At 42.6% G+C, this 14,979-nt stretch overlaps 2 protein-coding genes across 4 annotated transcripts in view; one reads left to right on the plus strand and one right to left on the minus strand.

The window, feature by feature from the left end:
* Positions 1–666: 666 nt before the first annotated feature.
* On the plus strand, positions 667–7,067 carry SNAPC5 (small nuclear RNA activating complex polypeptide 5). The gene is made up of 3 exons (XM_005305361.5): positions 667–911; positions 2,732–2,821; positions 3,474–7,067. Exons 1-3 carry the CDS (start codon positions 822–824, stop codon positions 3,573–3,575), a joined length of 282 nt encoding a protein of 93 aa, XP_005305418.1. The 5' UTR covers positions 667–821; the 3' UTR covers positions 3,576–7,067.
* Positions 6,980–14,979, minus strand: part of MAP2K1 (mitogen-activated protein kinase kinase 1) — a 65,174-nt gene continuing 57,174 nt past the window's right edge. For all 3 annotated transcript variants that reach the window (XM_024109144.3, XM_024109143.3, XM_024109145.3), the window contains 3 exons: positions 12,606–12,667; positions 11,432–11,477; positions 6,980–10,003 (listed from right to left, as the gene is read on the minus strand). In XM_024109144.3, coding sequence (XP_023964912.1) covers positions 9,890–10,003; positions 11,432–11,477; positions 12,606–12,667 — 222 coding nt within the window. In that variant the 3' untranslated portion in view covers positions 6,980–9,889. The remainder of the gene's footprint in view (positions 10,004–11,431; positions 11,478–12,605; positions 12,668–14,979) is intronic.

Consider the following 14,979-nt stretch of genomic DNA (forward strand, 5'->3'; position numbering starts at 1 on the left):
AAACTTCAATTTCCATCCTCCCAACCCCTTCATTTGGCAATCTGTCCCAGCCTGTAGCGAAGACATTTTGAAAACCGGGGCGAGGGAGGCTCTGAACCTCAGTTTAAAATACTCAACTAGAGGCTGGTGAAGGGCCTGTAGCGGTGGGCTCGCTGCTGGGTGAGCCTGGCCCTAGCCTGTCTGGGTGACAGCTGCTAGTCTGGCCACCACGACAGCGATGGAACCTGCCCCCCCCCAAGTGACCAGATTCCCGCTTTGATTGGGACACTCCCGATATTTGGGGTTTTGTCTTATATAGGCGCCTATTACCCCCCACCCCGTCCGGATTTTTCACACTTGCTGTCAGGTCCCCCGACTCCCCCCCATTGCCCAGCACGTGGAGCAGCCGCGGGGCGGGCCCACAGGGGACGCGCCAGAGACACTGGCAGCTGCACGGGGCGGGGTCCAGTTTCCCTCAGGAAGACACGACGGCGCGTGCGGGGGGGGGGGCAGCCTGAGGCGGGCCGGGCTCCCCCTCGCCCCGTGTCCCCGGCTCAGCCGGCGGCGGCGGCCTGTGGCCGAGCCTGGCGTGGGCCCCCGGAGCGGGCGCTGTCACCTCGATTGGTGGCGCTAGCGCCCCGCCCCGCCTTCCCTAGGGGGCCGGAAGCCGCCGAAGCACTTCCGCCCACACCCGCCGGCGCCTTTCCCAGCCGCTCTGCCGACGCGCGGCGCTTAGGAGACGCGTCATCGGCCTGCGCCGCCCGCCTGCGGTTGGAGGGGCCGGGGGCGAGGCACGCGCCGCCGCCAGGGGGCTTGAGGCGGCCGGGCCCCGCGCGGGGAGGATGCTGAGCCGCTTGCAGGAGCTGCGGAAGGAGGAGGAGACGCTGCTCCGGGTGAAGGCGGCGCTGCACGATCAGCTCAACCGGCTCAAGGTGAGCGGGGCCCGGGCCCGCCTCCCCGGGGACCCTCCCCCCGCCCCGTGTTGCCCTGGCTCGGGGCCGAGCGCTGCGGCCCTGCTCCGGTGCCTGCGAGCGGGCTCCGCCCCCCATCCCGTGGGCTGCCTGCTTCCTGCCCCCGGGCTCGTCTCTAGGCCCTGCCCGTCTCCGCCGAGGGCTCCCGCTGACCCCGCCCGGGTTCCTTCCCCAGCCCACGGGCGGGGCCTGGCCTGGCCTGGCCTAGGCGGCTCTAGGTCGGCCCCTTCCCCGGGACTCGTGACAAGGGTGCTCTGCCTAGATGGCCACTCTTCTGACGGGGGATGTACAATGTTAACCGGTGAGCAGGGCCCGCCACCTTGCGCGTCACCCTCAGGCCGGCCAGCTGCTCGATTCGTTAACCGTTTAAACGGAATATGTTCAAATCGTTTAAACACTTCCTCTTTAAAAAGTATTTACATCTCTCTCTCTAACTGTAGTCACACCTTAATCCCCCCTCTCAATGTACAGGCTCTTTGAAGAGAGACATTTTAGACAACCACGCAGAAACTTCTTATTTTGCATTTGTTTGTGTATTCCCTTATTTTCCTTTTCGTTATTTTTGTCATACAGTATACCGTTTGAAAGAAGAAGTGACATTATAATGTAGTTAGCTAGATTTTTACTTATGTCTTGAATAACTAAAAATACTTTAAAAATTGGGAGGCATGATTGGTGGTTAGAGCAAGAGCGTGGGAGTCAAGACTCCAGCATTCTTTTCCAAGTGATTCATTCTGTAAACTTGGACAAATCGTTTTCTTGCTTTATAGCTTCAGTTTCCTCATCTTTAAAGTAGAGATAATGTCTTTGTTCCAGAGGTTTTGTAAGGCTTAATTCAGTTGTTTTTAAAACACTTTGAGATCCTTGATTGAAAATGTATATGTGCAGAATACTAAAACGTAAATTATTTTGGGCTTTGACAAAATTATTTGAGTGAAGGCTCCTTTCATTACAGCACTCAGGAGATAGCTTGCCATGACCTATACAGCCTTTTCATAGCTATTTCCTGCAGCAATTGTTTGAATGCCGTAAAGTTTTGCAAGGCAGAGTGTGACTGTCTGTGAGGTGCCAAGACTGCGGTATGAGAAAGGTGACAGAATTATTAATAGACAATTCACCCAGGGAATGCACTGATCATATATCATTTCCGGCAAGGGATATAACGTCTTTCAGAAGCATGCTGGTATGTGCAGAGTTTTCAGCATCACAGTTTTCAGAAGTGATGTCCGTCACTTTATCACCTTTAGATCTCACCATATTTAAAAAGATATGGTATTGTAAAATTAACTTCAGAAAAGCATGTGAGCAGAGCAACAAAGCTCTGCTCAGTTTGACATGCTTTTTTGTATGTATCAGAAATAGATTAGACTTGTCAAATACCAGTAAGCGAGTATAAGTATGCCACCCAGTATGTAGCAGTCTTTGGTGAATAGCTTATATTCAGACTTGCTTCCTGTTTTCTTCATATTGTGTTCAAAGTAGAATTTGTAATTTTAAAGGTATTATTAACTAGTAATAGTTCCTATGCTGTGGGCTGTTCCACAAGACAAATGATACAGAACCTGGTGTGTAGCTTCATCTTTGTTCAGGATATATAGTTCGCATCAAGATCATCACAAGAGCTCTTAACAGTAGGTACTATGAGTTCAATGTATTGGAATTTACCTTCAAAAGGCTACTTTGTCACTCTTCAAAACCAATAAATAGAACTTGAGTGTATCTTGCTAACAGGCACAAAGAAATAACTGCTGGAAAGATTTATTCCAATATCTTATTTCTAGGTGGAAGAGCTGGCCCTTCAATCTATGATTAGCTCCAGAGAGAAGAATGTAATGGTCTCTCCACCAGGTAACACAGAGGAGACTCAAAAAGTAAGGAACACTCTTGCCTTTTGACAGGAAGAAGGCTCACTCATTTCTCATGTAATACTACACAGAAGCATAAGTATCAAAGAATATGAAAGCAACAAAATATTATCTGTTCTTGTTCCTCACTCTATATGAGGAAGTTTCTGGTACACATTTTACGTAGGGTTCTTATATTGTTACACTACTCACCAGCTAAGAGACCAAATAAATGATTTCTCCCTCTTTTCCTCCTAACAACACCAGGTTGTTTCTGGGAGTTGGATTGGGAAACACTTGCCTTACATTTACACAGTTTTAATTCACAGTCAGTAAAGCTTAGCATGCTGTAAGCAAGGAAGTATAAACTTTTGCTGTAACTTTGTTTAGCCAGGATACTAGAGGGGGTGGAAATGTGGTGCATTGTCAAATAGTAACTCTTTGCTAAATATATGATCAGGCTAGAACTAGTTAAAACTATGCTGTGGAGAAGTTGCTGCTTACCAGCTCAGTGGGTCCAGTACAGAAAGGTCTCTCTCTAAAAAGGTTGTTGAGGTTCTGAAAGGTGAAGCTTATTTCATTTTTTATTAGCACTGAGATCCTCAGAGGGAAGATGCTATAGAAGTGCTCAGTATTACTATCCCTCTTGATTGATAACTTGAACTTGTTGTTGTACCAGACCCTTGGGCAGATGGACAATGAGACCGCTATCAATCAAACTGAATTACAGCTAAGTATTCAAGACCATGAAGAGGAAGAGGAGGATGAATCTGACTCCTGAAGGGGGGGAAAATGGGAGACAACTGGTGTTATTTATCCTAGACTCAGGAAATTCCCCTTTGTTCAAGCAAAACTTCCCATCAGATTCTACTTGGTGCTGTACACAGATATGAACTACATAAATGAATGAAAATTACTTTCGGAGGGTTCCAGTGAGGTTAGACTGTTGGCACAGATGACACAAGCTTGTCAAAATCTTGTTTTGGATGTTAAAAGAATGAAAAGTTGTTGCACAAATATGTAGCATGATCCCTTTTACATTTAAAGCCTAAAATGTAGTTTACTACTTGTTTGTGTATAGGTGGGAAAAGTTAATGTAGTTAACTAAACTAATTTAGTGCATTAAAAGCAATAACTATTCCAACTGTAATTCCACAAAAGTGGAGATTAGGAAATTGCAGTGATCTAGGTAACGAAAAATGATGGCCCGTCCAGAATTCATGTAATGTTATACTAATAAGTTAGTGTTGCACTTAGCAGCAGACAAAGCATTTCCTCTCCTGCTGACTTGCAGATACTAAATCGCTGCAGCTGATTCTTGTATCATTCCTTAAATAGATATTAGAAGGCATAGAAAACCAAACTTGTGTTATGCTGCTAAAAATAGAAAATAAAAGTAATATCTTAACTGAGACACCCTTGTCAACCTCTCATACTAATACAATGTTTATACACTAGATTTTAAAAATCTGGTTTATAAAATGTGTGTAAAGCATTCCAGTGTTGATTAGGATTAAGCTTTAAAGCTCCTGTTGATGTCTCCCCTAGCAATACTAGCCCTGCACAAGAACTTAGTAGAAAACCAAATAAATGTCATTTTACTTATTTAACAAATGGGGAAGGGGAAGTTTGCAATATGTTCAGTGTCCTAGATGTGGTTATAAAACATGATCCAACTTCTAGACAGCTCCTGCCCCTGATTGTAGGAAAATATTTGAAGAACAACTGTTGGCTCTTGGTTAAAGCTTAGCTATGGTTTGTAGTTATGGAAACTAACTTTTAGAATGTAGGTATAACATCATCTTCTGTTGCCTGGCTCTGAGTGTAATTGAAGTTTCAATCTTGTATAGGAGAATGATTTGCAGGCTTTTCCCCAAACTCATCAGAGCTGGGGGAGGCTAGCAGAATGTTTCTGGGCCAGATATGTCCCAAGTTTAGGTTAGGATATCAAAATAAACAGATTGTTTTTGAAAAGTGTATACTCTTGCACACGTAGTTTGTAAGGGACATGACCTGTGTCATTCCTTTGTTTTGTAGAGGTGAGTATATTTGCTGGCACTTGATCCAACTCTTTCCCCTTATATCTTGAGACAGCGACCGCTTGTTGCCCTCCTTTCTCTTGCCTAAACTCAAGGCAAAACATGTTCTGTAACAGTTAGCCTTAAGCCTCATCTACTCTGGACAATTTTGACATGTTATTGTTGGCTGAGTGTCTACACACACTTGCTGCCGTTTTAAAGGCATACTTGATACCATGTTAGCCTTGCCCTGATGAAGTCTAAATAACACTTGTTCTTAGCCTATGCTTGGTTTTAAAGTTGTGGTGCTAATGCTAGTAACACTAGTAAATTAGCTTACATGCTACAATTAGGCCTCCTGCCACTGAGGCCATATGCAGTTGAAGTGGTTAACATGCTGCTGGCTGTGTGGATAAGTGTTGGCAAAATAGAATTTACGTGGTCTGAGAGTTCTGGGCCACTACTACTGTACATATGGTATAGTTTTCTACTGGAGACAGGACCTTAGCTTGGACCGCTTTTAAACTCCATTTAAACATGCTTTGTACTATGGGACCAGACAGTTTGGATTTGAGCGAGTAGATGGATACAGCATTAGCAGTACTGATGGCTGACCTGCTGTAGATGGATGGAGGCAGACTGCCATCCTCCTTCTGCAGCATTTGATCTTGCTGAGCATGAGAAACTGAGGTAGATGGCAGGAGTCCTGGGCAATGTGGGAGGATGCTTTGAGTCCTTTCTGAAAGCAGTGGCTCAAAGCCCTAGTGATGGAAAAGCTGCTCCTTTGCCACCAAATGCCTTACTTTGAGTATCCTCCAAGGATCAATGCTTTGTACACTTCTGCTCAATGTGTACATGGACTGTATTGCCAACAAGATGCAGATGAACACAGCTCTACCTTCTCTCTGCCATGTACAATAATGCCACTTTCAGCAAGTTAGTGATTGGATGAGACCAGCTCATGGCTGAACAAAAGCTGGTTGAAGCTGAATCCAGGCAAGACACGTGATGCTGATGTCGGAGGAAAGCACTGAGTTTGCAGCCACTGTCCAGTCTCCTTTGGTTAATGATATATATACACAGTTGATCAAGTCAGTTTGCAGTTTAGGAGTGCTCCTGGATTCCTTGCTGATGCTAAGCTCTTGCTGAGAATGAGTTGCTTGCTACCGTGTCCAGCTGTTTAAACATCTCTATCTTCTTCTGGGGGTGGATTACCTGCCCTCAATAATATATGCATTAGTCACCTCCCAGCTGGGCTACAGCAATACAAACTATGTGGACATGAAGCAATCAGCCTGCAGGAAACTCCAGCTATTGCAAAATACAGCAGTGCAGCTACTGTGAACACATCAAACTTGCCCTCAGCTCTACACTGGCTCCCCAAGGAATATTGTGTCAAAGTCATAATTCCAGGACAAGGACTGTGTTTGACATCTTTGCTCCTCAGTCACAATGTAAGTGTCTCTAGCGAGGGTAAAGGTTATCTGTGCAGGAAGTAGCGCTTTCATGGGGGCTAGCCAAAGATTGCTGAATGAACTCCCACTGGACCTACCCCATCATAAACCTCACCACCTTCCATTCTAAGGCCAAGGCAGATTTTTCCTTGCCTTCACTAATACAAAAGAAAGTCTAACTTAAAGAAAATATGCTCAGAGTATTTTCTTTGTGACAGAATAAATCACATGGCTTATTTTACATATATCATAATATACATCGAAGGTGCTCAGATACTTGATGATGAGGGTAGCATAAACTTGAACGGGCTAGAACAATATTCAAATCTAAAATGAGTTTAACTGATTCAGCCAGTGTTGACTGGGCCCTCTCTAGTTGGACAGTACTGGATGTACTTGGTGTTCATAGCTACAATTATCTGACAGAGTAATATCAAGAATGGGATCCAATTTTAGTTTTGGTTCTTTGCTTTTAAAACCCCATGGGATTGATACTCTTCCAAACTTCAGCCTCGCTGTATAAGAGCTTGGTCAAGAGCTGTCAGTGCTTTTACCATAAGCCTGGGTAGGCTTGGCAGGATTCCATTTTTAAAATAATTTCAACAGATGTTTATTTAAGAATTTTTTTCCTATTTTTATCTATTTAAATTTTCAGTTGAAGGAAATTACAAGGCAAGGATTAGACACTTATTGAATGACAGTAGACATTACAATTCAAAAAGTTAAAGCTTTATAACTGTTAAAACACAGATTGTGAACATCACATGTCAAAATATACAAATTAAATATCCTTAAATCAAACTAAGTTCTCAAGCAGCATTTTTCTTACTTTGCCTGTCTGTAAATGTCTATCAATGGAAATATTTTTTCATCTGTGTGTAGGGTGAAATTGTTTGACACTTACCGATGAAAAAAGTCTAATCCTTCCAAGCCTAAGCATAGTATGTCTTGTATACCGCAAAAGGTTTTCTACTTTTCAATGTATTTTTTAAAGGTCAAATTAATTTGAAAGACTGTGTATGCTGTTCTTAAAATTGTTTCCAGGGAAAGTTATTACTGATCTTATACCTATTCTATCCCCATCATTCCTTGATTATAACAGAGTCCAGATGGCCAAACAGGTTCAGATAAGGTAAAGAGTGATCCAGATCTTTTCCCATTCCTCTTAACAAACCTTTCTCAAATGTTTAAGTGTGGGTGATCTTTAAATTCACCTGCCTCTGCACTTCCGTGTTGCTGCAGAGACAGAATGTGTGATTACCACAAGAAAGGCTGTCTTGGGTGTTTTTGGCCCAGCTGGAACCAGAAAGCTCTAGAAATCAACAGTCTGTTCTCATAAGATTTCCCAGTCACTTGGTTTTTGGTGGGGTTTTTGCTGTCTTTCTACAGAATGCTCTCTCACTGCATAGCACCAGAGGCTCATAGAAAGGGCTACACAGTTTCCTCTGGAAAAAGAACATTTTTAAAACAGCTGAGCAAATATTAAACATGCAACAACCCTCACAAAACAATGGGGTAGGGACTGCTTTAAGCTTTTAGCAGTCAAAACTGGCTTCTTAACAAGAAACCCAGTTGACAATGGGAAATGGTGCCCTCAAATGTCCATTATTTGTTTGGTTTTCTGGTGATTCAGTTAGCGAGTCTGTGCTTGTTTACACGGGATAGTATTTCTCACACTAGTCTCACGTATGCAGGGTTCGTGCTACATAACTTGGGAGAGGTCAGTAAAGTGTATACAATACAGGGTCAAGGTACACATCAGACTGTTGGACAACACTTGCAAAATAGCACCTGACCACACCGGCTAAAGAAGGGCAGAAACAAAGTCCCTTATCTCCCACAGGAGCAGGCAGAATTAGAGGGGATACTGCCTACCTACCAGATGCTACAATTGAACCAGCATCTGATTTCACACAGCAGGTGCAAACTGCAGCAAGAGGAACATGTGATTATAAGAACGGCCATACTGGCTCAGACCAATGGTCCATCTAGCCCAGTATCCTGTCTGACAGTGGCCAATGCCAGATGCTTCTGAGGGAATAACAGAACAGGTAATCAAGTGATCCATTCCCAGTTTCTGGCAAACAGAGGCTAGGGACACCATTACTACCCATCCTGGCTAATAACCATTGATGGACCTATCCTGCATGAATTTATATAGTTATTTTTTTGAACCCTGTTACAGTCTTAGCCTTCACAACATTGGGCAAAGAGTGCCACAGGTTAACTGAGTGTTGTGTGAAGAAATATTTCTGTTTTAAACCTGCTGCCTACTAATGTCATTTAGTCACCCTTAGTTCTTGTTATGAGAAGGAGTAAACAACACTTCTTACGGTGCACATTGGCACCACAACATAGGCAAAGGTTTCAGCACAGGGCTAGAGACAAAATGTAAACTGAAGGCCTGAGCCTCTACCTACTGTGTAAGAAAAGAGTGCTGTGTTCAGAAATAGGGTATGTGATGCTGTTAGAGAGACGCTAGTATTGAACTCCTTTTTCAAGTTGACCCAGGTGAGTGCACTATGTATGTTGGAAAAAGAGGATTGGATTCCAGTTTACTTCAACATGAGACAGTGAAAAGTGAGGAGAAAAGCCTATGTGCGCTTATGGTAATTGGAAGGGGTTTATGTAACACAATAGTATCAAACAGGTGCTTATTTCCTGAAGATATTTAAACAGTTGTTTCATTTTATGTGTGCACCCACTCTACAAAGCTGTGCGCTCTGTCAGTTAAATTCCAATTATTCCCAACTTACACTGAAGAATTTAAAAATACCCGTCCTCTAACGAAGTTACTTGATAATATATTTATTAGTATAAGAGATTAAACTGCTAACCATCTGAAAGAATAAGTAATAAAAAGGATTTTCATACATTTTAGACACTATACACACAGTTGTCATAAGTCTTCTTTAGTTGGGTTAAAAGGAAGCAAGTCTGATGCACTTAGCTCTTGAGTCTATAGGACATTCAAAAAAAGCTACTTTTTAAAAAATACCAATTAAAGGAGACATACTACTAAACAATCCCAAGTATGACAGTACATTTAAAAATAAATAGAAATATAAACAGAAGTCTAAAAGTAGTCATGATGCTTTGTGTTTCATGGCAATACAGGACTCTTCTCAGTTAAACGGGCAAGAGTTCTCTACACAAAAGCAAGATCAGAACCATTATGACTAACTTTGAGATGCACATTTTGATAACAGCGAAAGCATGCTTGACAAATATTGTTTAGGAGGATCTCTAACAACCTTGTATGGGAGACTAGATAAGCATGATTGAAGTACAGTACCACCAACTTACAAGGAATCCTGATAGAGCTCAAACAATCTGGGACTAAGTAGCCCCAGTGAGATTTCCATTACAAAAAATATCCAAGTTCACTTAATCAGCAAGCACTATAATTTCAACATCTCAAACATTTTGGTCAGTAAAAGTCATCCAATACACCACCAATTAATTTAGGACAAAAATTTAAAACAAACAGGATTTGGCACATGCTAGAACAGACTTCCTTCCTTAAGAGGTGAAATACATATTTGAACAGATACAAGCTTGAGAAATGAGACCAAAATAGCCTTGTTTTAACAGATGTACAGTACAAGATTTGCTGTCAATATTCAAATTCCAGCGGCATGCGTGGGTGTACTAGGCTGGTTGAGGCCTATAGTCGAACAAAGCCATCCTGCAAAATCCACTTCCTCAGCTTCAGATCTCTTAATGAAAACATGAATCTATAATAAAGAGACAGAAGGAAAGAGAATGAGCTAAAGAAGAAGATAATGGGACACAGATTAAAACAATTAAACATGTTAAAAATAATTAACATGGAAATTAAACTTTTAAAGTCTAATTTACTTCACCATTCATGTTGTTTGTTCTTTTATTTTGCATTGTACTCAACATGATCTGATTAGAACAGATTAGTTCATTTCATTTTTCAGGTCTTCTACGCTAGTATAATGAAGCAATATGTGTTGCAAAACATTCTTGAGGAACTCCAACTGTCATGCGACATATATATAGTGTTTGGTTACAAAGACAATCACCTTAGTATACAGTACATTTGAGTCACAATTATCGAAGATAAGTAAAGTCATACAATGCACTAAGTATTATGCCTTAATACATAGTGTTACATTTCTGCTCTATTAAGTGGTGGAAATTATCTGGTTACCTCTTCACATCCATGATTTACAGTTGGGAGAGAGGCAGTCTTAATTCATCTTCCCTTTCTGCTGCAGACTGAGGTCCTGATCTTGCAAGTTACTTTGCATAAAGTTAATGGAGTCTGCCCAAGCAGAGTAACTTTGCAGGATTAGGGACCATGTGCTGCAAATTTGCTACATCCTTTGATGTAAGCTCTTCTAAAAATACTCTGACAGTAAAAAAGGAAAGCTGTATGTTCCCCCAGTCCAAGATGTTCCAGTAGATAATGACCAGCCACAATAAAGGAACATGCACTTACTGTCTCTTCCTCTGAAGATAACCAATATATTTTATTAATGTAATTACTAAATTAAAGCAAAGACCATTCTGTTTGCAGCTCATTTAAATAGTGAAAGGGAAGTTTAAGAGGTAAATAATCTGTCCTCATTGTAATTAACAAATATCAGAAAGATCTTTTTATTAAGATACTAGTTTTAAAAAAATGACAGAACCTATCATCACCCAAATTAAGGACCTAAAACAGCTAGCTAGATTCTCAGTCCTGCTAAGGTCGCAGTGACCCACTAGAATAGTGCAGTGACCTTAAAGCCGCCTTTATAGGGTAGCTGAGGATTCTTGCAGTGTGGGAGAATCCTTAAATAGCCACCTTTTGTGTCAACTCTTCCTGGCCGAGGAGGTGGGGGGGCTGTTCTTGGGGCAGGAAGGAATAGAGCTGGAGCCGGATGCCATCCACCAATCCCAGGCTGGCAGAATTTTCCCTAGGAGACTGTTCAAACTAACTTGTGCTAGGAGCCAGTTTGGTGCCCTGCTGGCCACAGGGTCGCAACAAGTGAAGGGATGGCTTACACCAATCTTTGCCTTCCTCTTTGCTTAGGTGAGCTGAGAATTCTACCTAGGCTCTTCCGACGGACCAAACCGCATAGAGCTACAGTACTGGGTTATCTAATACGGGCCAGAATCTCTTAATAACTGAGCAAAGAGCTTTTACTCACCATGAGTTGCTTCAAATCTGCTCTCTCGGCTGGATTTTTTATTAAGCTAAGAAAACAAAATGTTAATAGAAAATGTCAAAAGTGTTGAGTAATTGTCTCTTGTCAAGGACATGCTTTACCAGCAGGTTGTGCTGAACAATTTTTCAGTGTCCTAGCTAAGTTTTTCTTACTGCACCTCTAAGCATTACTATACATTTAAGGGTCTAAGCAATTACCGTTTTTTAGGTGTTCATAAATGGGTAGTAAAATTCACTCTAGGCTGCAACTTCATATATGAAATTATCCTGGGTGTTGTGCTGTGTGTGTGTTCTTGTGGGGGCAGGAATACATGACAGGAACCCAGCTGGCAAGGATTCCTGTGATTTCTGTGTTAAACTGAATTTTCAGTCTGCAAAATATGGATGTTTCCAGGCCTGCAAATCCCTTCCCCCAACATCATCCTTCTGACTGAGAAGGAGCAAGGGGGGGACGGGACTCCTTTTGAGCCTCCCAGCTGGAAGGGGCTGGTGGGACTGTGTGTTTTGTGAATGTCCCCTATTCCCCTTGGGAGCTGAAAATGCTGCAGCTCCAGTTAGTCAAGACACCTCAGCCCCAAGAAATAAGATTTTGGGTTTGTTAAATATGTTAAAAATTAAATGTAATTTTTCAGGTGTAAAGTTTCCACAGGAAATGAATCCATACAGAAAACACCCAGTTCACTACAAGTTTGATCATTGGCGTGCCTACATGGGGACACAAGTGTTGCATAACTGGGGAAAGTTCTAGTGTAAATAATCACCGTGGGGAGACAGGACCAAGTACTAAAAGTGTGGATGATTCAGTACCTGATTCTGCACCCCTACCTGCTGGGTATAGCGCTTCCTAACCTGCAAGCCTTCAATAGGATTATTTATGGCTGTAAGCACTACACCCAGCAGTAAGAGTTTACAGGATCAGGCCCCAAGTTTGTACTGTATTCCCTTTTGCAGTTGACATTACATAAAGACCACTGTGTCCTGACTATGTGAAAACATTTGTTCACAGCTCCACAAAGTAGCAGCATTCACATTTGAAGAAAGAACTAATCTCTTAGCTTTGGGATCCTTTTAAAGCAAATACATTTTTCTGACTAAAAGCAAAACTGATGTCCCACATATGGTCCCCAGGAAGCTTAACCACCTCATAAAACACTCACCATTTGTTCACAAAATCTTGAAATTCAGGACTGAAAACACCACTGGGCAATTTTGGAGGAGGCTGGAAATGAAATCAATGGTAGATTAAAGCAAAAGGAATGGAGTGATGCTCTTACATCTCAAGGAGTTGATTATTTTTGTGTTATAAGTCTGTATATAGCTTGTTGGGCCCAGTGGTGTAACAGCAACACTATGGCTGAGGCGTTGGAGCAAGGACAAGATGACTCTGGCTTTCAGACCAGTGGAGATTAGATACGCTGACACGTGATTTCAGAGAGGAAACCTGCTATCCTACTACACTTTACAATCAAAACACTGGCCAATTTTTGGAATGTCATTAGCAATGGCTGAACTATAGGTGCTCCGGGGACAGCTGGCCTAAGGGGAAATGTTACCATATTGCCTATTATACAAACTGGGACATTCTCCATTTGAACGTTTAGAGACGTTTTCCCCACCTCCTGTGAGAGCCCAGGCGAAGAGGAAAAGAGCTTCTCCACTTTGTGGCCCAGTACAGTGGAGGCATTGTGCTCTGTGAATCCATGAACTCTGAGGGCTAGTGTTGCTTCATGCACTAGACTCTGCAAAGGAGGTGGGGCCAAAGCTCTGCCCCAAGTCCACAATGGCCAGCAGAACTGGCTGGCTGCAGAAGGGAATGCAAGTTGCACCTGCTTACACTAGGATTCTTCCCTCACATTTCCTGCTGTTGCCACAGCTGGTACAGCTCCGCCGATGGCGGCCAAATAAGGAGCGCTCAGGTAGACAAGATGCTGCCGTTTTAAGTTCTGTGTTTTCTAACCCTGCCTAGGATGAGTCCATGTGACACATTTAACCAGAGGCTTCCTGAGTCTCTCGCTAGGGTGGGACTACTCCCAGCTGTCCCTAATGATAGGCAGTGATTCAATGCCATCGTCCAATCTTAACTTACTGAGCGTCTTTATTAAAAGAAGAAAGCACTCCCACCTGCATTACTAAACAGAAGGAAGAGTCTGTTTTTAAAAAGTTACAGATGAACACTAATGTCGCCATGTTAGCTATATGCTCCTCACCGCAGTTCCCTTCTCTGGGAATTTTACCTGCCAATGACGGACCCAGATGCTGGTAAGCACCATGCACAGCTCTCATTAATTTTTCTATGTATAGCTGCCAACAACGAGGGTTTCAAGCAGCCTTACAGCAAGTATGTACGGTCTAATTCAATTTGTATCTATCGCCATCCTCCAGTGGGGGTGGGAGGAGAGGCCATTTACGTATCTTTATTTGCATAACATTTCTAGCCTAATTTAAATATCCTGCCACAGGGAATTAGTACAGGCAGGTTCTGAATTTAAAATCTTTAGCTAAAATCCAAGCATTTTGGTAAGATAAGAGTTATTTTATGTAAAGGTGGGTAGACACTGCCTTCTCCTCCATGTTGTTAACTACTGGATTAGAGTTAAATCTACACACTTACACATGTGAGTAACTGTGCATACGAGTAGGCCCACTGAGTTCAATAGGGCTACTCCTATGCATTAAGTTACTCAATAGTGTAAGTGTTTGCACAGTCAGGGCTTTAACGTATTAAGTACGGCAAAACCAGCTGTATTTCAAGAATGAAAAAACATACTTAGTGTTTCCATGGCAATGCATGTGCACTCATATTTACTATGGATGAGAAGTGTTTGCAGGGGCCATGGGCTTGGCAGCAAGTCAGATTTTGAAACTTTTTTATATATATAGCTAATGGAGTACAAACATGAAACATCAGTAAACGCTTATAAAAGACAGAAGGCATTTTATATGAGAGGAGGATGAAAATGCAAGTGTGCGTGTGCACACGCGTTCATTTGTATCCATAAGAATGCCACTCTCTATCCCAGTGTCTGAAGACTCAATGCAGCTACGAATAAGAGCTGAAGCGAAATATCAGCCTTGATGTTTTAACATCCTCATTTTCAGTCCAAAGCACAAGATTCTGCAATGACACCCAGTGTTAAGTCTGCTCGACTGACCACAGGAGAGGTATTGTAAAGCTCTCTGAAATAAGAGCATGAGAGGAGTTCTGTCTTTTAGAAACGGATGCGGTAGCACAGTGGTTCTCAAACTTTTTTACTGGTGACCCCTTTCACACAGCAAGCCTCTGAGTGCAACCCCCCTTATAAATTAAAAACACATTTTTATATGTTTAACGCTATTATAAATGCTGGAGGCAAAGCGGGGTTTGGGGTGGAGGCTGACAGCTCGCGACCCCCCATGTAATAACCTCGTGACCTCCTGAGGGGTCCCGACCCCCCAGTTTGAGAACCCCTGCAGTAGCATAACAGTAACCCAGGTAAAATCTAGAACCCAAGGAGAACTAAACATCAATGCTGACTGGTAATTATGAGTGTC

Source organism: Chrysemys picta, chromosome 10 (genome assembly GCF_011386835.1).
Source record: "Chrysemys picta bellii isolate R12L10 chromosome 10, ASM1138683v2, whole genome shotgun sequence".
Classification (NCBI taxonomy): domain Eukaryota; kingdom Metazoa; phylum Chordata; order Testudines; family Emydidae; genus Chrysemys; species Chrysemys picta.

Coding starts and splice junctions, on each gene's coding strand:
- SNAPC5 (XM_005305361.5), top strand. CDS start 822: ATGCTGAGCCGCTTGCAGGAGCTGCGGAAGGAGGAGGAGACGCTGCTC. Junction 912..2,731: donor ATCAGCTCAACCGGCTCAAG/GTGAGCGGGGCC, acceptor TCTTATTTCTAG/GTGGAAGAGCTGGCCCTTCA. Junction 2,822..3,473: donor ACACAGAGGAGACTCAAAAA/GTAAGGAACACT, acceptor TTGTTGTACCAG/ACCCTTGGGCAGATGGACAA.